The sequence below is a fragment of the Helianthus annuus genome, chromosome 14, assembly GCF_002127325.2.
Source record: "Helianthus annuus cultivar XRQ/B chromosome 14, HanXRQr2.0-SUNRISE, whole genome shotgun sequence".
NCBI classification, from domain to species: domain Eukaryota; kingdom Viridiplantae; phylum Streptophyta; class Magnoliopsida; order Asterales; family Asteraceae; genus Helianthus; species Helianthus annuus.
In genome coordinates, this window is record NC_035446.2 from 40,080,467 (window position 1) to 40,107,561 (window position 27,095).

General features: G+C 40.5%; 1 protein-coding gene across 1 annotated transcript; it reads left to right on the forward strand.

The window, feature by feature from the left end:
* The first annotated feature begins 12,581 nt into the window (after positions 1 to 12,581).
* On the forward strand, positions 12,582 to 17,795 carry LOC110906599. The gene has a single exon (XM_022151708.1). The coding sequence runs from the start codon at positions 12,582 to 12,584 to the stop codon at positions 17,793 to 17,795; it is 5,214 nt and encodes a 1,737-aa protein (XP_022007400.1).
* The last annotated feature ends 9,300 nt before the right edge of the window (positions 17,796 to 27,095 follow it).

The following is a 27,095-nucleotide window of genomic DNA, read 5'->3' on the forward strand; positions in this document are numbered from 1 at the left end:
ATACATTTTAACATGGTTTTCACAATAACATTGGGCAAATGGTTTAGACATGGGCAACTTTCATTGGGTGGTTTATTTAAGTCATTCAACTTGGACTTATTCATTTTTCTTACAAATAACATATTTTTCACAAGACATTGTTTTACAACACTGTTCGATATATATATACAAACTCATTTTACTTAGCTATTCATTTAACCTTACATTACTTTTTCACATATCATCTACTTTATCATCGCTTTTCAAATAATTTATAAAACAAAACATGTTACAAGGATCATGACTGACTTTGTTAAACAACCCTTTTCTAAAACCTTGTTAGTGCAGTGATGTCTATCGCCTGCGTCAATCAGAACTGTAGCTGAAATAGAAGTAAAATAGGCTTTATATTGTAATTAATAGAGAAATAGGCAAGGTGGCAAACTTGTAAATAAGGGGAATCCCTTATAACCTTGTGCCTATAAATAGGAGCCTTAGGTTTAGAGTTGAGAACTTTTGCCACATTAGAGCTTGGAGAAGCTAGGTGCTTAGAGAGAGAAACTAGAGAGAGAAAGTGGCAAAACGTGATTCACGGAGCTTGTATATGTTACATCATCAATAGAATCACGTCATTGGTACGATCTCGTGTGTTCGGTCACGCACGTTCATGGATTCCGCACGTCGAACGTGTCGTTACGCAATCGAATCGGAGCGAAACCGGACCTAACAAGTGGTATCAGAGCAGGTGCTCGGTTGCGAAGATCAAACTCAGAGATTCGTACAAGTTTTGAGCAGATTCAGAGCCAAAAAACCTCCAGATTTGTCAAATTCTTCTTAACTTTCTTGTTCTTCACGTTTTTCTATGAATTTTACAAATTTGAACGGGTTTTTACGGTTCAAATTGGCTGAAATTTTGATATGTTGTGCGCATATATCTGATCTATAATCCTACAAATTTTCAGGTCAAAATTCCAAGCCGTTTGGGAGAAATCTGCGTTTTTGTGAACTTTTTGCTGAAACCGTTCGTCAAAGTGTTCATCAGTTCTTGTTCGATCGAACAGGCCACTCGTTCGAACAGGCCACTCGATCGAATAGGAAATTCCAAGTCGTTCGAACAGCAGCCTCATACATTCATTTAATAACGTTGACTTGTTGACCCTAGCCGAACGGCTAGCATACTCTTGGTTCGAACAGCAACAGTTATTGTTCGGCTGGTGTAGCCGATCGAATAGCCTATCCTATTCGATTCACCGTCTTATTCACCAATCGAACAGGAGATAGGAAAGCTAACCGATAAGTAGCATGTTCCTTCTTCTGACACACCTTTAAATGAGTTGACTTGTCAACTCTGACCTTTCGGTTAGCCAATAACTTCACAACACATCACAGTCAACACTGCAACTTCTGTAAACATTATCAGTGTTGCAGTTGCAGTTGTCTTCCACGTGAACTTCTCATAATTACAAACGATCAAATAACTTTGAATAAAAAAATTGTTCAAGTCCACCGCCCCACTAACAATTTAATATCCAATCACAATCACATGCACAACGACCCACTAAAGTTGATTGTTGATTGTTGAGCTGTTACTATGCAGTCCATGTGAACCAATCACAGCTTTTCACCGCCCACTCAAAGCGTGTAGTTGCTGGCATAGCCGATCGAACAGAAGTCTTACGTGTCACTTGAATCGGCTGGTATAGCCGATCGAACAGCAGTTTTGGTTTTGTCTTGAATCGAATAGGAAGTGTATTTGATCGAACACCCCATTCGATCGGCTAGCAAGTTCGATCGAACACGCCGCTCGATCGAACACCTCGCTCGATCGAACACGCCGCTCGATCGAACACGCCGCTCGATCGAACAAAAGACATATTTTCCAACCGATCGGCTAGCCTAACCGAACGGCTAGCCTAATCGATCGAACAGCAGCAGGTGTAACTTGATAAGATAGCATTCCTAGCCGAACGGCTAGCATCACCTTTACAATCCTCCAATCGAATAGCAGACATTTTCTAACCGATCGGCTAGCTGCCTCGATCGGCTAGCATCACCGCCTTTAACATCCAATCGAATAGCACGTATAACTCGAACAGAAGCATCACTTTCAAACTTTGAACTCTAGCCGATCGGCTAGGAATCCTCCAATCGAATAGTATCACCGATCGGTTAGCCAATAACAGCATAACACATCACTTGTTCAGATCTCAGTTTATAAATTTCATTAAATGTTTGCATGTGATCAAAATCAACGGTCAAATGAGAATTGAGTCACATTGGAAGATGTCGGCTCAGTGGGATTGACATTAGCAATTGCATGAGATTTGGTAATATCAAAAAGACGGTCCAATCACGTGAAGATTAATAATCTGTTTGTATGTGATACATGTGAACTACTTGAGTAATGATTTCAATTGTGCATTAAAGGTGTGTCATTGTCACAAGAATGACGGCCAAATAAAATTCAAGTGTTTTAGTTTAGTTTGTCGGCTTTTATTTTTGTATTAAGTGCAAGTGATTTTGTCGAATAAATAAACAAGTCTTTGTTTTTAAGTGCCATCGGTTGGAGTGCAAGAGATCGAACAGCGTGTTGGTTTAGTTCATTCAACTTGCTAAGGAGTTTTTCAATCGAGTAGCAATCTCGATTGGCCAGCAATAGTGTTGTCTTGTTTGAATAGCAAGTGATTCGGCTAGCACTCCTAGCCGAACGGATAGCATCTTTGTGTGAAGCATTTCCAGTCGGTTGACTTTTTGTTGACTCACTCGATCGAACAGCGTTTTTGTCCAATCGATCAGCATACTGTCCAATCGATCAACCTTTCGTCAAATTTTAGTTGTTTGATATTTTTAAACTGATTATTTGGTTGTTGATTTGCAGGTAACACGAGGGAATTTACAAGGTAATTCACAAATATAAGTTCATGGCGAAAAATGAACCTATTCCGTGGAAGGATAATCGTACAGAACAACAAAAGTACGAATATCGAAAAATGGTTGCTGAAGCAAAGATCATCCGACTCTCAGGTGTCTATGAGGAAGCAAAACGTGCAAACCGATGGGATCCAAACAGAGAGTGCTACCTTGATCAATATGGCAACATCGCAATTGATCACAAAACGATAGATATCGAAGCCATCATCAAGGAGTACAAAGAAGAGGATGATTATTGGCAGAAGAAATGGTGGGGAGATGAAGAAGAGAAAAAGAAAAAGAAAGAGTTATTAGATGAAATAGAAAGAAACTCAGAAAATATAAGTTTGGATGAGTTTAGTGAATTAATCAACAGGGTTAGAGAAGGAATAACAAAGTTTGAAGAATCTAAGAAGGATGAAACTTCAAAATGTGAAGTTGTATGCTCGAAATGCGAAAAATCAGAAGCCGACAGTGTGAAACTCATGAAGGATGTGGAGAGTTTGACATTGGAAAACAATACCCTGAAAAACGAGAAGAAAGCTGATGGCGAACAGATTCTGAAATTGAGATCTGATAATGACAAACTCTTAAAGAGTCTTGAGAGTTTGTTATTGGAAAACAACAACTTTAAAAAATTGGAAAATGATTTCAAAAGTCAAATGAAGATTTTACAAGATGAGAGAGATATTTTTGGCAAGAATAATTTGGAAAAACAAAGCGAAATAAACTCTCATCTTGCTAAAATTATTCGACTTGAGCATGAAGCTGTAGATGCTCAAAAGAAAATTGCTGAGTTTGAAAAAGATTTTGAAAGCAAAAGCAAATCTTCAGAATCTGAAGATTTCTGGATTAAACTGGAAAACAAAAATATAAAAGAGAATGAAACAAGATTTCAAGAACAGTTAAAAGTCTTGGAAAATGAAAAATCTGTTCTTGAAAATCTTAAAATTGAAAATGAAAAATCAATCAAGTCTTATCTTGAGAGAATATCACAGCTTGAAAATGAAGCTGAGAATTCAAGGATCAAGATTGATGAACTTGAAACGAAATTGAAAGGTTTTGTAACTTCATCAGACAGGTTGAATTTTCCTTGTCCAAAACCGATCAATTCTGTTCCAATAAGTGACAAGGTCACAAATTTTGACAGAGTCAAAATTGAAGATTGTGATGATGTATCTGATGATGAAAAAGAAAAAGAAAAGAAAAGAAAAATATTTTTAGATTTAAAAGAAAAATTTAAAAATACTGTTTTGCAATCTACTGAGAAAGGTGAATGCTCAAAGCAAAAACCTGTAAAGAAGATTGTGGAACAGAAACAAAAAGATAAAAATTTGAAAAACCCTAAAAAAGAAAATAAAAGCTCATCAGATAAGTCATCCAATCATTTTCAAAAATCAGAAAAATTTAAAAATGATAACTTACAAAGTGTTGGTAATAAGTGGTGCAGGTTTGACCACAGTGCTTCAAAGCCAAATCCAACATTGAGAAGGAGTGCAGATTACCACAATGCCAGACAGTGTTATGATCTGAGCATTTGGAATGAAGGTGATATATGGTATGATAACAGAGTGTGTTACTCTTGTGGAGTTAGAGGTCACATTGCTGTTAACTGCCAGAATTGGAGTTATGAAACGCGAAGATGCTTTAACTGTCAAATTCGAGGACACATTGCCAGAGATTGCCCAAGGAGATCAATGGAAAGATCGAGGGCTGAATCTCAAAGTAAGGCAAAGAAACCAGTCAAAGTCAAGCCCAAAGAACAGAAGGTTCAACAACCTAAAGTTCAGGAAACAAAAGTAAAACTTTCTCAGGGGCAAAAAGACAGACTGCGTAAGAAGAGGAAGAAGGCGAGAGAGTATCTCGAGAAGATTTTGTCTCCGGGTTCATCTGTTGGTAAGAATAAGAGTACTGATGAATCGCTTCACTCGACTGCAAAGTCAAGCAAGCCGAGTTCGTCAGATGCAAATCTGAGGACAAAAGAGGAGATAAAGAAGAAGGTAACATTTAGTGGCAATGAATCTGTTTTTTCGGAAACAAAGGAGCCACATGTCGGCGATGAATCTGACAGGTCAAAGTCAGACAAGCCACACTCAAGCAATGATTCTGGTTCGACAAAACCAGAAGAGCCAGTTGTTGAGGTAAAAACTACCAAACCCAAGGCTGGTCAGGCTTGGGTGGATCTTTTCAAGTGAAAAACCCTGACTTGCCGGAGTTCCCAGGTTGGTAAGCGTGGAACATGAATCGGCACATTTCTTGAGAAATTTCACTATGGTGATTTTTCGTTTTTCAAAAGATAAATCAGGGACATTAAGTTGTACTTGATTCATCTTTCCTACAAGTGATAATATGAAAAACAATGTGATGAAACCCCGAGTTTATAAAATGTCACACAAAACTAATTTTCCGGAAAAACCATTTTGATTAAAACAAACTTAAGTGTTTTGAAATCACAATGGGAAAATAGTTTGTTGTGAGGGGGAGTTCTGATTGTTTATGCCAAATGAATGGCGAATTGAAGTGATTCGATATCAGGTTGTCATTTTATTTGTACAGTTTTCAAATTTTCCAGAAAATCAAAATTGAAACATATTTTGATTTTAGGGGGAGAAAAATTTTTAAAAAATTAGAAAATTTGAAAATTCCAAAAACATTAAAAAAAACAAAAATGAGTTTTGTTGATAAAAGAGGAAATGATAGTACATCAGTGGACTATCACAGCATGCTAAAGAAATGTAATGTCAAATGTGATAAACGGTCTCACTGATGATGTGACGATAGGTTTTCGTACATTTAGTAGATTTATTCGGGATATAAACCTAAAATTTCAAACTTGCGAAATTTGTGGGGAACACTACTTGGATATATAGGTAACCCCTGAAATCTCGTTTGAAAGGTCTCGTATTCTGATATACTAGGTGTTAATACTCTATGATGTCTGGGGTATTATTCCGGGACTTCTGCTGAACGGTAGTTCTGACCTAGTCCCTGGATAATGCTTTGCAGTAAATGCTTGAAACATAGCATTCTAGCCCTCAGTGATTAGACAATAAAATTGATAATCATCTGTTGTAGCTAAAAAGATCCTCTAAAGGGGACACACTGCTAAGTCGAAGCTGATATCTCTCTGCTGAACGGAAGTTCTGACCTGAGATCCCTCAGTTCTCGCATTTAACCCCTAATTTATGTACAGACATCATTGTAGTATTCTTGCCTGTAAGACTGAATATTGAGATTCTGGATACGGGAGTATATTCAAGAGGTGGGACACATGAATTGAGCTAAGTTCCTAAAACATCTAAATCGTATCCTGAATAGATTGAAAATTGTGTGAAAATTTTAAGAGGACAACTATATCGTCAATCGATGTGAATCGTTTAGAACTTAAAATGATTAAAGCTTAACGGTGCTAGTGATTTGTCTCAAGAACTGATATGATCCTCTTACACAAACTCACAAAAATATTATTTGTATATATTTGTTTACTGTATTTCTTTCAAATACAAAAATCCAAAAAGATTTTCGGAGTGTTTTTAGCATAAAGTTTGAAAACTCAAAAAGATTTTCGACAGCTGATTTTGAAGAACTGATATTCAAAATTTGAGTGCTAATCATGATGAACAGGTTTGGGAGAATATGTTGAAAACTTTGAATGTCATATACAAATATTTTAAAAGATTGTGTATATTGGTTAATCAAGGTCATTTATTTGAACTTGATGTAACTAATGTGTTTGTTGTAAATGATATCTACCAGTAAGTTTACGGGAATTAATTGGTTATAAATTTGTGAAACTTATGGTGAGGTAGAGGATATGCAGGTTAACCAGGTTTCAAATCCTGAGCAGATGCATAACAAAGCCAGGAATTGATCCTGAACTTGTGAATCAGTGAAAGCCAGACTACGATCCCGACAGCTGAGTCTAAGGGGGAGTCTGAAGACGAGTTCAACGCAAACGAAAGCGTGGATTCAAAGAGCCAGGTATCATTCCTGGAAGAGCTTGTAATCAGAAAGCAGGTGTCGATCCCAAAAGCACGGAAGCTTGACGAAAGGGGGAGCCTGAAGAAAAAGAGTCTAAGCGAGAGGGGGAGCAACGGAAGCTCAAAAACAGATCCACGGGGATTTTGTTCGAGAAAGAGGGAGTCTATGGTTGCTGATACCGTCAAACCTTCAAAGAAGACTCAGAGAGAGAGAGAAAGACTAGTCGCTACGAGTTTGACTACAGATTGACTGCGGCAATATCCAAGGGGGAGACTGTTAGTGCAGTGATGTCTATCGCCTGCGTCAATCAGAACTGTAGCTGAAATAGAAGTAAAATAGGCTTTATATTGTAATTAATAGAGAAATAGGCAAGGTGGCAAACTTGTAAATAAGGGGAATCCCTTATAACCTTGTGCCTATAAATAGGAGCCTTAGGTTTAGAGTTGAGAACTTTTGCCACATTAGAGCTTGGAGAAGCTAGGTGCTTAGAGAGAGAAACTAGAGAGAGAAAGTGGCAAAACGTGATTCACGGAGCTTGTATATGTTACATCATCAATAGAATCACGTCATTGGTACGATCTCGTGTGTTCGGTCACGCACGTTCACGGATTCCGCACGTCGAACGTGTCGTTACGCAATCGAATCGGAGCGAAACCGGACCTAACAAACCTAAGTCATGAATCCTATTTTCACAAAACCTATGTTACTCACTGGCATTTTTATGCTAACGTACTTTATTTTCACATGTGTTTCAGGAGCTAATGCATAGCTTGATCGTGATACGCTAGGGTGGACTTGGGCCTTAGTGACTTTAAAATGAAGCTAGTCTAATTAAAACATGTTATGTACTCTATGTTTCAGTTATTTCAAGACAATGTACCTCTTTTATTGATAAATAAAATATAACTTTAAATGCCATGGTTGTGAAACAATAATTCTGTTACAACACTCCCCGACGTTTCCGCCACGATTTGATGTTTTACGTGGTCGGGGTGTGACAAAACCCTAAAAGTTTCAGAACAATCAGAATCAAGATTAGGGCCCCTAAAACTAAGGGGGGGGGTATTCCCTACTTAACGATTATCCTTATAAAACATTGTCAAAATTGAAATTTACGAAAATGTCGACTCAGCAAGCCTACACCCACACGTGGCCACCCTATAGTGAAAATGCAACCCTTACGGACCGTAAGGAAAAAAATTGCTTACGGTCCGTAAGCATTTCAAAATTCGTATATAAATAGCAGACTTTGGGACTGGAATTTGGGTGATTGAACGACGGAAAAACTCGTAATACACACTGAGTTACATTCTGTTTACTATCAAAATCACTAATTAGTAAAGCGGGGTGCTGCTACGATACAGGGTATTAACTAAATCGCTGCTACGATTCAATGTCCGATCGATGGAAACTACCCGATGGATGTTTTAGTTATATCCTTTGTCATTCGTCGTGGTTCCGACAGGTTGTTTGAGTATCACCCGAACTCGGTAAATACTCTGTCATTCGTTGTGAATACGATGGATGTTTAAGTGATTGCACTTTGTCATTGGTTGTGAGGGTTTTAATCTCGTGAGTTATCGCAATTGCCGTATTAAGTTACCTACCTAGTTCGTATGCACTAGGTTACAAGGTTAAATCAATAGGCTAAGCTCTGCATGTATAAATCTGTAATATATCAAGGATTATCTGTAGACTAAACTTTGGCCATATGAATTTGCATGCTTATAATGTGAGTCATTCTCTTTTTATCAACTATTTTACAATACCCCAAATTATTTTTCAAAATTTATAATTACAGGGATTATGTCGTGGTTATCTTGAATCACTGGCTAGTGGGGTATTGTGCACATTACTAATTTTCTCCCAGTTAGGTTCATTGACCTACTAGGGATAATCATCACTATTTGGGTTCATTGACCTAATAGTGGTATGACCATCGTCACCATTGTGACATGTCACCATTGTGACACGGCGCCAAATAAAAATAAGATATAAGCCAATGTAATCGCTCTTATGCTGTAATTTTATAACTAAGGGTCATTTTATAAAACTTGAATGAACTCACTCAGTATTTCCCGCTGACAAAACCTTTTTAAAACGCGTTTCAGGTAATTACAGTAGATTGGAGTAAAAATTGGATCAAGCACTGAAGGACTTCAAGAAGTGACTTATTTTATTAATTAAAATCAAATTAAGAAACATTGTTTTATGTAATAAAATTTATCTTTATTAAAGCTACCTTTGTAAAACATGGATTTATTCCATCTATTTAATAAATAAAAATCCGATGTTTCTAAACTCTGATATTTTTCCTAACTCACGGTCCTGATTAAATTTCCGCTGCACTCTTTTTCAAAATAATCACCGGTGCCACTGGGCTGTTCGCGACTCTCGACTCCGTCCAGGGTGGGTCGGGGGTCGTGACAGAAGGTGGTATCAGAGCCACTGCTTTAAGCCTATAAGTATTGTGATAATAATACTTAAGCTTAAATAAAAGAGTTAGGAGATTGCCATTAACTGGTAGCACATCTTATAGCATTTAGACTTGAACATAAGAAAAGATGCCTTAGTATAAGCTCAGCCACTTGTTTAAACAATTAGGTGTTGTAATAATACCTAAGTTTAAATGGAAAATTAGGAACTTAATATTATCCGATAGCACTCAGGATGATATTTAGACTTGAACTTAAGAATTTTTCCTTAAAATCAGCTTCAAGATAAATTACTTATATAAGTATAATGTTATAAATATTGGTATTTCATAAGAATAACGATTAGCAGGTAGTAGCACTTAATTGCTATTTATTCTTGTTTATCGATATTACCTGGTCTAGAATAAAATATGTTATGGAAATACAAATTTCCTTGATTCTGGATAAAAGTCCTAATAAAAAAGGCACTTTTAAAATCTTGAAAAGATACTATTTATGGGAAATAGAAAATTTTCTCCGACAAAACTGGGTATAGAGTAGCAGACTCTCCAGTTTGTTCGGATATACTGAGATTACCTCTCCGCCGCGAACAGGGTAAGACGGGGTACATAGTATGTCAAACAAGTGACAAGATTTCGGTAAATAATATCATGATTTGATATCTGATTTGTTTTTGGAACTATGAATCTGTTAAATACATTGACCTGATAAATGGTATGTTTATTTCAACATTTGAAATATGTGATTATATAGATAGGTATATCTATAAGGAAATCCAAAAACCATAAGGATTGACAATTTGAAATAAAGCACAAGCATCTGTGTCTAGATTTCTTTATCAGGAATCTCTTTTCCAATATCAAACCTTATTTTGTTTGATCATTTACCTCGTAACTCGTACAATGAGAACCCTTTAAAGTTGGGATATCATCTAAAGTATAAGAATTTCCAATACGTTACCATAAACTATTAACGCAAGTAAGAAGCATATAAAGTTGTGCTACTACACAAGAAAACACATGAAACTTAAATTATACGTCCACAAAGGTCAAAGTATATCACACACAACTTTCGAAGCAAGACCTTTGGAAAATATAAATTGGGCACGATAACACCAATGTTAATTCCGTCAGTAGAAAAATTACTAATCAAAAAGAAGCACTTTGCCACGTAAATTCTATAAATGACATGAATCTCGATGAGGTACGTTGTAACAAGATTTCACAATTATTAGTGCACAGTCTAATCAGAGTCATAATTATTATCACTGAAAAAGGAATCGTATACCTTTGCAAATTCCTTATTTTATTTTATTTAACATTCCCTGGTAATTTCACTTAACAACAATTATCACACAAAATTCCAGATAAAGTTTTTATATTTCTCTTCATTGAAATTCTGACTTCTGCATATAATAAGTTGACTTTCGCATTTCTACTTCCTCTAATAGTCATCATATCATGAGGATTTCTTTCATAGTAGCGATTATTGATCTATTTCATTTCTTGGTAAATTCACACGTTACACATGCTCTGTTTGTTGCGCATATGACTCGCTTGCTTTATGAAGACCACTGGCGGGCTTCATTCGATTTATCAAAACTCAAATATCATTTCGCTTTTTGCACTATGAATCGCATTGTTGTAAGACAGTGACTCTTGGATATCGAGTTAATGAATTTTGTAAAACCATTGAGGTAAAGAATTTATATTTTATATATATAAAATTATATTGAGATATACTAAGTGTTATGTTGGTGCATAATGTCTAAAGCCTGCGTCTTTGTAAAGTTAGATTAACGTATATGGTCTAGATAGGTTATTTTGTATTAGTTCAGGGGTTAAATGTGTAAATTTATGATAGTTTGAATGTCGGATCGCTTTTGTGACATGTGTCCACAAAAGCGAACCAGGCTGGATCGCTCATGTGGACATGTCACAAGAGCGGTTCATGTTTCCTATAAATACCCCTGAGTTGTCTTCATTTGGAACGTTGTCTTGTACTCTACGTCGAACTGCTGACCGTGTGGCAATCGTTATCAAGTGAAGAAAAAGTGTTTAAAGTGTGAATTCATCTGTTTCTACTCCTTTCTGTTACGTTTATCTTTGTATCATGCTGAAAATGTGTTTTCGCCACATTTTCAGTAAGCACTAGCTCTGATTGACTCATTCGTGTGGTCAAAACTGATCCTACAATTGGTATCAGAGCTAGGAGCTCGATTGCACGATCAAACACATCGTTTTCGTACCAGATTTGAGCCGATTCAGATCCGATTTCACCTATTTCTTCATCTTCTACCTACTTTTCACGTTTTTCATCGTTTTTCATCAAATTGAACAGGTAAATACGGTCCGTTTCGTCTGATTTTTGGATATGTTGTGCGTATAGACCCGATCTACAACCCTACCAAGTTTCAGCTCGAAACTCCAAGCCGTTTAGGAGAAATCGAGAATTTTTCGTCCGAATTCGCGTCAAATTTCAGCTCAGGATCGCTTATTTGGTCTTAACTGAGGATCGCTCGTAATGAATTGATTAGGATCGCTTATTTGGCACTACTGTGGCTCGCTTGTAAGTCAAACAGGTAGGTTCGCTCGTAATGTATTGTGGTGGTTCGCTCATGAGACATTGAACAGGTTCGCTCAAAAATAAATACACTTGGTCCGCTTATTAGTCACTTCATAATGGTTGTGGTCCGCTCATAAAATCATTTGAGGTCCGCTTTTTTGTCATCTTCTGCATGTGAGTTGTCAGAGAGCACCTTAATCATCTCAGGAATTCATCATTGTGCTTACATGTGAATTGTTAACTGAAGACACATGTCCGAAGCCGGACATGATCCAAGAGACGAACCGGACTACACTCGGGCGGGCATCCAAAGCATGTCCGCCCCATATCAGAAAGCTCCGAGGACGAGCCCCCGTTCAAGTGCGTCCAAGCGGATGACGTCATCTCAGTTGACTACTATAAATACCCCTTCAAGTACAAATCCAAGTACGATTTCTCTGAACCTTCGTCCCTATTTTCTCTCTCTATTTTCTCTCTCTACCAATACTTATCCTCACGCCGGAGGGTGGTCGCAGAGTGGCCCTCCCATCTCTGCGGCGAGCCTAGCGGTTTTCTGTTTTGCAGGAAACTCTCCCAACCTTTAACAAGATCCAGATCTTCATTTACAGGCTTCGGCCTGAACTTGACTTCCTGGTTCTTCAATTGGCGCCATCCGATCTTAAAGCTCTTAGTCCTTCACTTTAGTGAACTTCTTGAGCAAAGAACTGACAAATGGCGGCCCCAGGTTCTTTGAATTTGGGATCCACGGCTGTTAGCACGCAAGTTACTGCACCGGCAAGTATTGTCTCTACGACCTCAGCTACTTTAAGCTCAGGTCCGGGAACAACCTTGCCTTTCATCTTACTCCCTACTTCGCAAACATCAGAGTTCGATGCAGAATTTCTCGCCAAAAACGCAAGTCTTCTACGAAGATTAAAAGCACAACAGGCCAGAGATGAACAGATCCTCGGTTTGCGAACCAGGCTCTTTCATGACGAAGCACCAACGGGGACTATGGGCCCGACAATGATCACTCCTACATGTTCCACAATCGTCACTTCGGAAACCTATACTGGATATGTACAAGGTTCCTCCGGACCTTCACCAGTAATGACTACGCGAAATGAAACACAGATGGATGTAATTAGCGATCCGGAACTTACCAAGCCGTACCATCCAGTTTCTATGACAGCCAAGTCGAAGTTTAGTGCTCGTATAACACATGCCAAACTTCCTCCAAAGCTCAAAATGCCAACTACGGTGAAAAAGTACGATGGCACAACTGATCCGGATGATCATATGTTCGATTTTGACGGAGCTGCACGAGTTGAACAATGGCCGATGCCAGCATGGTGCTTTATGTTCGCACAAACTCTAACTGGAGCCGCACGAGTATGGTTTGATGCGTTGAATGAAGGTGAGATCAACGACTTTGAGGAGTTCCGAAGGTTATTCCTCCAAAATTTCAGCCAACAAAGGCACTACTCTAAAGAAATTACCGAAGTCCACAACATCCGAAGAAAGGACGGAGAATCTTTAGACAGTTTCATTGACCGGTTTAACCGGGAAAGCATGCAGATCAGTGGGGTAGTTGATCAACTACGAATCTCCGGATTTTGTCACGGCGTTCGGAATAATCAGTTAGTTGAAAAATTGCACGAAAATCTCCCGAAGACGATGGAGGTACTAATGGAACGGGCCAGAGCTTTCGCTCGAGGCAAGAATGCATGTAATCCTACTCCAGAGTCAGATCACAAGATGTCTTCGTGGAAGAAAAATGGTGGATCGGTGTTTGATAAGACTCCACCGGGGAGCAGGGGACGATCACACCCTTACAGTAGAAACGACAGACCTCCGCGAGGGAAAAGCTCCGGATCACGATTTTACAATTTATCGGATCTCTCCAAAACTCCCAGTGAAATTCTCAGTGCGGAGGGGATGAATTTTCCCGCCCCACCAAAACTTCGAAACCCAGGAGACAAAAATTCTAAGAAATATTGTGATTACCATCATGCTCGGGGTCACAATACAGATGACTGTTGGTCTTTGAAGCAAGAAATAGAAAAGGCAGTACGGTCCGGGAAGCTATCGCACCTAGTCAAAGAAGTAAAGGAAGGAAAATCTTCCGGGAATTCGGGAGACAATCCGAACAATCAGCCGGCAATTTGCATGATCCGCAGGGCAAACAACCAAGGCATCAAGCGGACCAGTCAGCATTTGGCCGCCTGGATGCAGCAACCCATTGGTTTCCCACCCATCAGCTTGGAAGATATCAAGGACGGACCGGTCATAGTGTCCGCAATCATTGCAGGACACAAGGTTCGAAGAGTATACGTCGACAGTGGAAGCGCCACCGAGATTATGTACAAGCAGTGCTTTCAACAGTTAGCCCCACAGACAAAGGCGAAATTGCTCCAAGTGTCGATGCCTCTGGTCAGTTTCTCCGGAGAAGTGGTTCAGCCTTTGGGCCAAATCACTCTTCCAACAACGATGGGGGAAGGGAGTTTGGTTCGAACTGTCAACTTGACGTATCTAGTGGTTGAGGCACGGTCCGTCCACAATGTCATACTCGGAAGACCTGGTATGTGCGCCTTCGGAATGATCAGTTCAACCATACATGGAGCGTTAAAATTCCCCACCGAAGCGGGAATAGCAACACTGTACTCCGAATCAACGATCGGTGTAGCTGAAATACGACAAAGCGATGGTAATGCCGAACCTCCTAATCCTCTCACAGAAGAATGGGCTATACACCCACATTTTCCGGAACAAAAAATTGCAATCGGGGCTCAACTTCCCAAGCAAACTAAGAAGAAGTTGTGGAAACTACTGTCCAATTCACTTGACGTGTTCGCCTGGCAAACCTCCGACATGGTTGGAGTTCCCCGGTGTTTGGCCGAACATAAGTTAAAAGTGTCACACTCGATAAAACCAGTAGCCCAGAGAAAAAGAAACATGGCTCCGGCTCGTAACAAGGCCATCTCCGAAGACGTACGAAAGTTGTTGAGCGCCGGTATTATAAGAGAGGTGCGTTACCAAACCTGGGTCTCCAATCCAGTAATGGTAACCAAGAAGGATAAAACTTGGAGGATGTGCGTCGATTTTTCAGATCTAAACAATGCGTGCCCAAAGGATTGCTATCCTTTGCCGGAGATTGATTTAAAGATAGACTCCCTCTCAAGTTTCCGTCTCAAGTGCTTCCTGGATGCGTATAAGGGTTATCATCAAATCCAAATGGCTTCGGAAGACGAGGATAAGACCGCGTTCGTAACAAACGAGGGACTGTTCTGTTATACTAAAATGCCATTCGGTTTAAAAAACGTCGGAGCCACGTATCAGAGATTGATGGATAAAGCGTTCAAAGATCAGATCGGAAGAAACTTGGAGATCTATGTCGATGACTTGGTCATAAAAAGCCGGGCGGAAGACGACATGATAGATGACATACTCGAAACCTTTACAAGGCTTCGGAGTATCAACCTCAAACTCAATCCCAAAAAATGCTATTTTGGCTTGGAAGAGGGAAAATTCCTCGGGGTATGGGTTACACGATCCGGAATCCAGGCGCACCCGGATAAAATCAAGGCGGTGGTCTCCATGCAGCCTCCTAAAACTATCAAAGAGATCCAATCCCTAAATGGACAACTCGTCGCTCTTCACCGTTTTGTTTCAAAAGCAGCAGACCGCTCCATCCCTTTCATGAATGTATTAAAAAAGCGAACGGCAAAAGGCCAAATAGAGTGGACGCCAGAAGCAGACTCGGCATTTCAGGAATTAAAGGTATGCCTCGGGTCCCTGCCCACTTTGACCGCACCATCTACCGGAGAAACTGTCACGGTATATCTATCTGCGTCCCACTTTGCGATAAGTGCAGTACTCGTAGTACACCGGAACCAGGCACAAATCCCGGTCTATTATGTCAGCCGTATCCTGAAAGACTATGAAACTCGGTACCCGATGATCGAAAAATTGGCACTCGCCTTGGTACATGCTTCCAGACGCCTCCGAAGGTACTTCCAAGCTTTCAATATAGAAGTACAGACTGATCTCCAGATCCAGCAAATCCTCAGAAAGCCAGAGGTCTCCGGACGTCTCACCAAATGGGCAATAGAGCTCAGTGCCTTTGATATCACCTATCGTACCAGAGGTCCAGTAAAAGGGCAGGCAGTAGCAGACTTCCTCACCGAGGTCCCGACCGGAGAAAGCGTCAAAGGAAAACCCATCTTACCGAAGGTATGGAACCTGTATACAGACGGGGCCTCCAGTAAAGAAGGGTCGGGAGCAGGGTTAATTCTAATAGATCCGGAGGGAATAGAGTACACTTACGCGTTGCGTTTCGAATTCAAGACGTCAAACAATGAAGCAGAGTATGAGGCTCTCCTTGCAGGCTTGCAAACCGCAGCCAAAGCAGGTGCAACCTCCGTGTTAGCTCATGTCGATTCACTATTGGTAGCCAATCAAGTCAGCGGCGAATACGAGGCACGAGAGGATAATATGGTTCGGTATCTACAGCAGGTCAACAGTTTAATCTCCTCTTTCGATTCCTGCAAAATAGTGCACATACCGAGGAGCAAAAACAAAAAATCCGATGCTTTGAGCAAACTGGCATCCGTAGCATTCTGCCATTTATCAAAAGAGGTTCTAGTCGAGACCCTGCAGATTCCGGCCATCCAACAGACGAGGCCAGTCATGTCAGTTTCCGTGTCCGAAAAGTCTTGGATGACTCCGATCGTAGACTACTTGAAAAATGGGACGCTTCCAGAAGACAAGGCTCAGGCGCGGAAGTTAAAACTAAAAGCGCTGCAATATCAGATGCACGATGGTCAGCTCTACAGGAAAACCTTTTTAGGTCCGCTCCTAAAATGCCTAACCCCAGAGGAAGCAAGTTACGTTATAAGGGAGATACATTGGGGAATATGCGGCATCCACGCGGGGCCAAGGATGGTTATTGCAAAAGTCATGAACGCCGGGTATTTCTGGCCAGGAATGCACCAAAGCGCAGTAAACGAGCTCCAGTCATGTGAAGATTGCCAACGCCACGCTCCCATAAGTCATCGTGCCAAAAACAATCTCGTACCCGTAACCTCGGCTTGGCCGTTCCAGAAATGGGGAATTGACATCGTAGGTCCTTTCCCCGTCTCCACCGGAGGAGTAAGATTCCTGCTGGTTGCCATCGACTACTTCACTAAATGGGTCGAAGCTAAACCCCTCCGGACGATCACAGGAGACCAAGTGCTGAGGTTCGCATGGGAAAACATAGTGTGCAGGTTCGGAATGCCTCTTTGCATAGTGAGCGACAATGGAAAACAGTTTGCGGAGAAGCCGTTTAAAACATGGTGTCAAAGACTGAGCATCGAACAGAGCTTCGCTTCGGTGGCCCATCCCCAGGCCAACGGGCAAGTGGAAAGAACCAACCGGAGTATCGTGGAAGGAATTAAAAAACGGTTGGGGAAGGAAGGCGTTTCATGGGCAGACGAGCTTCCGCATGTCCTATGGGCACACCGAACCATGCCTAAAACAAGCAACAAAGAAACTCCTTTCAGCTTGACATACGGCACCGAAGCTGTCATACCCGCAGAGGTAGGGATCCCCACGCCCCGCATACAATTAAGCCAGCAAGAGAATGAAAGAGAACTCCGTTTAAACCTCGATTTAATCGAAGAGAGGAGAGAACTTGCGGCAATCCGGGAAGCCAAGTATAAAAAAGAGTTGGAAAAACACTACAACTCCAAAGTTAAAGAAACCCGGTTCAAAATCGGAGAGTATGTTATGCGGAACAATGAAGCGAGCTTAGCTGAAGGAACGGGGAAGTTAGCCCCCAAGTGGGAAGGACCCTATCAGATCAAAACAGCAGGAAAAGACGGCGCGTATACTTTAAGCAAGATGGATGGAACCTCCGTTCCACGTACTTGGAACGGAGTGCACCTAAAAAAGTGTTATCTTTAGAAGGTTTTTAAACAAATAATTGTAAAACGGAAGCTATGAGCTCCGTCATGTTTTAATTTTCCTGTAAAGCGGATGTTTTTTCCCGCACCAGTTAAATTACAAGAACCGCGGAGGGTAGTACCTGCGGATTGATTAAAAATGTTTTTTACTTTACATCTATCGGAGAAATTCAAACTCCGAACCTGATAAATAAAATGTTAGGTTTCTCTAAAAAATAAAAGTTGCAACTCACGAATACTCATCGGCCGAATCCAGGGATCCAACCCTAAAAGGAAAAGACGAACTGGCATTGTTCGTATGTCCTTCAAGTTATCCTTAATAAGACAAAATCGGATCCGCATTTAACAAAAGAACGTTCTAAGAAATTCAAAATGTACACCATTAACATGGACGCATGTGTAAAGTAGTTACATCAAATATAAACCGGACATAAACAACTGGAATAAGCTTTAATACCATTCACAAAAGGATAACAAACAAACAAAAGTAAAAACATCGTTACAAGTCCAAAAAAGCAGGACATCTGTCAAAGTACCGAACGAGCTTTACATTCATCTGGACTAACTAAAAAATACCTAAGGTGCATACCCCAAGAAGCCGGGCATGTCCACCTCATTCATCCGAAGAATCATCGCTAGCAAAACGAAGGGCCTTCTTAATTTCAGGAAGGGGTGCGTCGCTGAGCTTCGGAAGATCTTCTATTACTGGGAACTTGAGAGTATCAAAACAAGCGACCGCCACCTTCAGCTCCTCCGTAGCATTACGATTCAACAGTGGAATCTCCTTGAAAGGAGTCTTTTTCTGCAAAGCATGAACATAGCCGGAGTGCAAACCCGAATTAATGCCTACCGCGCTCATCGCATTATTGACTCCAGCCACGGCAGCAGTCATCTCCTTGCCCTTGTGAATATTCTTCGCTAGAAGCTGGGCACCTTCCGTAAGCATCCAAACTTTCGTCTCGCGGAGATCAGTCACTTCCGTTTTAAGAGAAGCATTCTCCCCCTCCATCTCCTCCAGACGACCCTTCAAATCAGCTTCCCCTGTTTTAAGCGCATCACGCTCTGGGAAAAAAGTTAGAGAAAATAGAAGAAGTAAGAATTTAGTAAAACGGAAGTACGAGCGTACCAGCCATCATACTCTCATACGCAAGACGGGCACCGCTGAGAGATTCCTCCATTTTCGCCAAAACCGCCTTGTGCTCTTCGTCCTTCTGTTTCATAGACTCAGAAAATACCTTGAATTCCGAAGAGATTTTATCCCTGTCCTCAGCAGCGGCCGCGGCAGCCGCCTGCGATGATTGATTCAGAGCCATCAAAGAGGTGACCTTTTCTTGCTGAGTCCGAAGGTCTTGAGTCAGCTGGGCTACCTTCTTTTCCACCTCCGGGCTCTTGAGAATTTTACGTTTCAAGGAACGAACTTCCTTCTCCAAATTCTCCCGCACAGACTCCGCTTCAACCCACCTATGATAAAGTTCCGTCACGAATATGTTAGATTGAGCTTGGTTAGTCAAAACCGCGGCCCCTAGATCCGGGTTTTTCATCTTCCGACTTCGAACATGGTCCATCGGAGTATTTATATTGAAGAGCATCATCTTAGCGGTCAAAACATCCAGGACCGTATCTTTGTTCCGAATGTCCCAGTCGGGAATAAACTTCTCCTCAGCGGTGGATGGGTCAATCTCCATATCCTCCGAGAACAGATCTGCATATCGAAAAAAGGACATCAACTCAGGTCCGAACCAAGATGAGGGAAGCGAAGACACTTGATCTTCCTCATCATCCATAAAATAGTCCGGACCCAGAGAAGAGCCCAAGTGCGTACCTGAAAAAGTGACCACCTTCGGCTCACTATGGGCCTTACCCTTATCCACGCCCACTGGATTCTCCATCTCTATGCTCTCCACCTCGCTATCAGGGACAAAACCACCTGAATAAGCTGGAGTCGGTTTACTGCGAGCTAAGGCCGCTTCTTCCCTTGAACTCTTACCCCCAGAAAGATGTTCGTCAAGCTCCTCCATCACAGTGCCTTCAGAATAAGAACTCCCCTTCGTCTTCTTCAATCTTGGCATGGGGAGAGAATCGAAAGAACGTATCTGAGCCGATTCACCCTTCCTCTTGCGGGATCGGATTACCAGATCAGTGTCCGCTCCAACACTTTTACTCTTCAAAGATGAAGGCTGATGCAGAAGTGCCTCGTCCAGACTGCGTATCTCCGGATCATCATCCACGTCGTCAAGAATGGACTTTCGCCCAGCATGAGATCCGGACGAACCTCCCGCCTCCTTAGAAGATGCCGGCATATGGGAAACCGCTTCAGCAGTGGCTTGTTCAGAAGAGTCCTTCGGAACGGAAGAGGTCGTTTCAGCAGCAGACGATACGGGTATGTTCGTATCCGCCTGACCACGAACGGGATGAGTGGAGGGTGCTATCTGCTTCATGAACGGAACGTCCTCCTGCTGCTCAAAATCAAAGTCAAAGGAGTCCATGCTCGGAACCTTTAAGGCATCAAGAAGCGACATCGCAGCACCTACATTTCCAAAATAAATAAAGAGTTAGCAAAACTATCAAATAAAAGAGCCGAAAGGGGTATAAAGAACCGGAACTTACGATCACTCTTCCGGCGTATAATCGGCCAATCCTTATCCCCCCGGGCCCACGAAAAACTGACTCGACCTAACCAAAGGAAATGCTCGGGAAGAGGACGAATAGGGGACTGATGCTCAACCAAAGCACGGCCTAAGCTTTCGTTAAAAACAAAGTTTTCGTCAAGATCAAACGACATAGACTGGTCCTTAAAACGCCACCTCATGTCCTCCGGAAGGCAACGGTCGTCTAACCAAAAGAAGTTATCTTTCCAGTTTTTTAAACTAGACCGTTCGTTGGAAGACGGAGAAGGGACATTCTTCCGGTGTGCAAAAGTGTACCAGTCTCCGGCCGAGATAAACTCATAAAAATACCGGAAAACGTTCAAATCCGGTTTCTGATCGAGGGCTCGACAAGAAATCTCAAAATGGTTAACACGGCTGAGGCCGAATGGGTTAACCTGACAAACGTGAACTCTAAAAAACTGTAAAACCCTAATCAGAAAACGGGAAAAAGGAACCCTATAATTGGCGAAGTTACAGACGCGAGTGTAAAAGGGGAATTTCCCTTGACGAAAGGGGTATATGGCTTCCGTATTAGAAGAGAGGACCGGATGTAGATCTAAGGGAATCCTATATTCCCTAATAAACTTATCCAACTGACGTTGGGTAAGCACGCTCACACTCTCCGAAAGGTTCTCCTTACCCGGAGCCATAACTGTAAAAAGTAAAAAGGAACAAAGACGCACCTTTTTTCTTTGGAGAAGAAGAAGATACTAGAGAGGGTAACATCAGAGGAAATGCTTGGGAAGAGGACGAATAGGGGACTGATGCTCAACCAAAGCACGGCCTAAGCTTTCGTTAAAAACAAAGTTTTCGTCAAGATCAAACGACATAGACTGGTCCTTAAAACGCCACCTCATGTCCTCCGGAAGGCAACGGTCGTCTAACCAAAAGAAGTTATCTTTCCAGTTTTTTAAACTAGACCGTTCGTTGGAAGACGGAGAAGGGACATTCTTCCGGTGTGCAAAAGTGTACCAGTCTCCGGCCGAGATAAACTCATAAAAATACCGGAAAACGTTCAAATCCGGTTTCTGATCGAGGGCTCGACAAGAAATCTCAAAATGGTTAACACGGCTGAGGCCGAATGGGTTAACCTGACAAACGTGAACTCTAAAAAACTGTAAAACCCTAATCAGAAAACGGGAAAAAGGAACCCTATAATTGGCGAAGTTACAGACGCGAGTGTAAAAGGGGAATTTCCCTTGACGAAAGGGGTATATGGCTTCCGTATTAGAAGAGAGGACCGGATGTAGATCTAAGGGAATCCTATATTCCCTAATAAACTTATCCAACTGACGTTGGGTAAGCACGCTCACACTCTCCGAAAGGTTCTCCTTACCCGGAGCCATAACTGTAAAAAGTAAAAAGGAACAAAGACGCATCTTTTTTCTTTGGAGAAGAAGAAGATACTAGAGAGGGTAACAGCAGAGGAGAATGAAAAAGAGAGAAAAAACGGTAAAAATGAAGTGGTGAAAAATTGAATTTATAGAAAATGTAAGTCGGTTGGGGTCAGTCACATCAACCGTCGCTTCCCACGATTCCCAACAAGGGTTCCGTTACCGTCACGTGTAGGTGATCGACGGTCCAAATAGTGAAGGTCACCCACACCATACAAAACACGCCACGTAGTCGATTTAAAACTACTCCTGCAGTGACACGTCATCTTAACGAGGTAAAAAAGCTTGGAATAATAGTTTGACAAAGTCTTCACAAAAGACTTCCCAAACTAGGGGACTTGAAGACACATGTCCGAAGCCGGACATGATCCCAGAGACGAACCGGACCACACTCGGGCGGGCATCCAAAGCATGTCCGCCCCATATCAGAAAGCTCCGAGGACGAGCCCCCGTTCAAGTGCGTCCAAGCGGATGACGTCATCTCAGTTGACTACTATAAATACCCCTTCAAGTACAAATCCAAGTACGATTTCTCTGAACCTTCGTCCCTATTTTCTCTCTCTACCAATACTTATCCTCACGCCGGAGGGTGGTCGCAGAGTGGCCCTCCCATCTCTGCGGCGAGCCTAACGGTTTTCTGTTTTGTAGGAAACTCTCCCAACCTTTAACAAGATCCAAATCTTCATTTACAGGCTTCGGCCTGAACTTGACTTCCTGGTTCTTCATTAACAAATGTCGATTGTTTATTGATTTGGTTGCCACCGCCCCACTATCACTTTAAGTCCCAATAGTTATAGTTGTCAGACCCAATTTCACCGCAAATTTATTGTTGTGCCGCCCAAATAGCCAATCGTTGTGAAATAAGACCCACTAGCCCACCGCCCATCATTTGCATGTGATTTAAGGCCATCCGTAGTCATAAAGCCCCTTGTGGGGCGTTATGCGACACGTGTCGTGCCACGTCACACGGGGGCTTTATGGGGCGTTATATCACTAGAGCCCGTAGTCATAAAGCCCCTACCCATCATTACCTAAATATTAATTTTCAATTTTATTAATTAATTATAAAAACCTTAACTGAATTTGATTGGTCCATTTTTGAAAAGAAGCATCCATAGCGGCGCCATATCCATAGCGTTGCATCCTTTTTTTTTGTTCACAGCGCCGGTGGGGGCGGTGTGGGCGGCGCCATAGCGGCGCTATGGCCCTTGGCCGCGCCCCACTACGCAAGACCTAATGTTGTTGACAGGATGATTGCTTGCCATAATATACCGCCCCATTAACTAAGTGTCCAACTATTAGTTGCCACCAACAAATAAAAATTCACAATCAAAATTTTCATCAACATTAAACCAAAACAAGAACCTTTTGACCTGTATCCCATCCAGATCCGTAATCGACCCCACGTTCAGCTTGCCAGTGATTTTAGTATCGTAATATACAAGATAATCGAACTGGATGTAGCAAGGTTGTTCGAGTTCAACAACGAAACTTCCGTCATCGGGAGAGAGAGAGTAGAATTTGACGGAATCGGGTAATAGGCCGGTGGGCGTATTTTTTGAAGATCTGGTAGACAGTGGGTGGATCGCCGGAGTGTGAGTAGGGTTAGAGCATTCACATCCAATCCACTAAAAATATACATACATTCCACTAAAAAACAACTCTTATATCAATATATTTCCACTAAAAACAAATACTTTTTCTCTCTCCTTTTCAATATATATTACATTTTCTCTCTCCTCTACTCACAACCACTTTCAAAATATATTAAAAAATTATACAGGGTGAACAGTGTCCCCCTAAATATACAGATGAACAGTAACATTTTATCTCTCCTCCACTCACAACCACTTAAACCACTTTTTATAATTTAAAAACTCATCTCTCAAGATTTGGTGGATAGAATGTGAATGCTCTTAGGAGTGTTAGGGTTTTTGCAGCCATTGTTGTTGTGGGTGTGGTTAAATGATTGAATAGTATTTCCATTTTGAATGCATGTGATGTGATCATATACACTGTCCTATAATTGCGGCCCAATCAATGGCATTGGTGTGTTATATTTTGTGAAACAGAATGTTGTCGGCTAAGTGGTAGGAAAGGCCCAATCAACAGCTCATTAATACACCGCCTAATTTTTGTTATTGTTTTTTAAAAAAAATATAACAAAGGCCCACTACGAGTCCAATTTTGTTGATATTAGTTTTTTTTTTAAATAAATAATAAAACAAAACAAAAATAAAAAAAAAAACATTAATAGTCTATAAAGAATTGGGGGGCATTTGAATTAACAGTGTGCATTCATTGGAACGGGTTCACGAATCTTCGACAACAAGTTTAGATTGGGTTCATCAACACACTGTTACGTATTCAAATTGTTTTGATTTGATCGTTTACTTGTTTGTTTGCAGGAAATTCAAGGTGACTTGTCAAGATTAGGATCCTCACCCGAGAGAATCCTCACTCGATTTGTTGTTGCCTAATCTTTGTTATTCGATCGAATAGTCGTTTGTTTGTTCGAATTTCATTATTGATTGAGAATTCGTAATTGTGAATCTTTTGATACCAAAACATGGATTCTGAAATCTATTTTACACTGAACAAGTTTGAAAATTTTACAGGTATCAAGGGAGAATCAATTGATGAATTGATCAAACGGTATATCGAGTTGTATTGGGAGATGGTGAGATTGAAGATAACCAAGACCAATGAGGAATGGGTTAACAAGTTAGCAAATGCTCTACCGGATGATCGGTGGAGAACGTATTTGTCAGATTGGAAGAAGATATACTTAGACGTGAATTTGAGCATGTTTATCGAGAAGGTTAAAGAGCGAGAGCTTGAAATCCGAAAGAATGAAGCAACTGATGAAGCAAAATTGAAATCCAAGGAAAATGTTCGAAAGGAAGAGGAGCAGGTTAAAGAAATTTCAGCGATCAAGGTTGAGAAGAAAGCTGAAACTGTAGATATGATTGAGAAATGCTCAAACTGTGAAAATCTGAAATCCGAAAATGCCAAACTCTTGAGGGATTTAGAGAGTTTGACATTAGAAAACAAAAATCTTAAAAATTCAGAAAATGTTTTAAAAATTAAATAAAAAATTTAGAAAATGAAAAAGTAAAAACTGAAAAGGATTTTCAAAGTCAAATAAAAATTCTTGAAGATGGGAGGGATGTGTTTAGCAAAAACAACATCGAAAAGCAAAAAATGATAAATTCTCATCTTCAGAAGACTATTCAACTTGAAAAAGAAGGCGATCAAGCTCGAAAGAAAATAAATGAGCTTGAAAATAAATTGAAAGGTTTTGTGATTTCTTCAACGTATGTGAATATTTCATGCCCAAAACCGATCAATTCAATTCCAATAAGTGACGATGTCACAAACTTTGACAATGTCAAAGTTGAAGATTGTGATGAGAAATCTGATGATGAAAATACAAAAATTGAAAAACAAAAATTGTTTTTAGAATTAACAGAAAAATTCAAAAATACTGTTTTGCAATCTACTGAAATAGGTGAATGCTCAAAGCAGAAACCTGTTGAGAAGAGTGTAGAACAAAAACAAAAAGTTCAAAATTTGAAAAATACTCGAAAAGAAAATAAAAACTCATCAGATCGATCATCCAATCGAAATCAAAAATCACAAAAATTGAAAAACGAAAACTCAAAAATTGTTGGTAATAGGTGGTGCAGGTTTGACCACAGTGCTCAAAAGACAAATCCAACAATCAAGAAGAGGAAAGAGTATCACCAACCCAAACAGTGCTTTGATCTGAGCGTTTGGTATGAAAATGGTGATTGGTATGATAACAGAGTGTGCTACAAATGTGGTTATCAAGGACACATTGCTGTTAACTGCCAGAGACAGAGATTTGAAACGAGAAGATGCTTTAACTGTCAAATCAAAGGACACATTGCCAGAGATTGCCCAAGGAAATCAAGTGAAAGATTGAGGGTTAATTCTCAAGAATTGGCAAAGAAACCAGTCACTATCAAGCGCAGGAAACTGAAAGTTTCAGAACAAAATGTCAAAGAACAGAAGGTCCAAGAACCTAAAGCTCAAGAAAAGAAAGTGAAGCTTTCTCAAGGGCAAAAAGACAAACTGCGAAAGAAGAGGAAGAAAGCCAGAGAATATCTGGAGAAGATTTTGTCCTCGGGTTCACCCGACAAAACGAATAAGAGTTCTGATGAATCAACTCACTCGACTGCAGAGTCAAGCAAGTCGAATTCATCAGATACAAATCTGAGGACAAAAGGGGAGATAAAGAAGAAGATAACATTCAGTGGCGATGAATCTGTTTCTTCGGAAACAAAGGAGCCACATGTTGGCGATGAATCTGACTCAATAAAGTCAGACAAGCCACATTCAGGCAATGATTCTGGTTCGTCAAAATCAGAAGAGCCAGTTGTTGAGATAAAATCTGAGAATTCAGGTTTAACAATGGATGATACAAACTTTCCTCCATTGTTGAACAAGAATTCAAAATCACCCAAGGACAGTCAGGCTTGGGTGAAACTGTTTAAATGAAAAACCTGACTTGCCAGAGTTCCCAGGTTGGTAAGCGTGGAACATGATTCAGCACATTTCTTGAGAAATTTCACTCTGGTGATTTTTCGTCTTTCAAAAGATAAATCAGGGACATTAAGTTGTACTTGATTCATCTTTCCTATAAGTGGTAATTTGAAGAACAATGTGATGAAACCCCGAGTTTATGAAATGTCACACATAACTAATTTTCCGGAAAAACCATTTTGATTAAAAGAAATTTAAGTGTTTTGAAATCATAATGGGAAAATAGTTTGTTGTGAGGGGGAGTTCTGATTGTTTACGCCAAGTGGATGGAGAATTGAAGTGATTCTCATCAAGTTGTCAAGTTTGTACAGTTTGTTTCAAATTTTCCCAGAAAATCAAAATTGAAACATATATTTTGATTTTAGGGGGAGAAAAATTTTAAAAAATTAGAAAATTTGGAAATGTCAAAAACATTGAAAAAGTCAAAAATGAGTTTTTGTTGCGAATAAGAGGAAATGATAGTAAATCAGTGGACTATCACAGCATGCTAAAGAAATGAAATGTCAAATGTGATAAACGATCTCACTAAAAATGTGACGATAGGCTCAGCTAGACTAGTAGATTTGCGATAACGATACAAATTTAAATGAAAAAGCCTAATTCTAGTGGGAAACACGATTGAAAGCGTAGTACTTAGTTTTGTCCTTCTTAACTGTGTACCTACTCAGTAATCGATGAATGCCAAAAAGC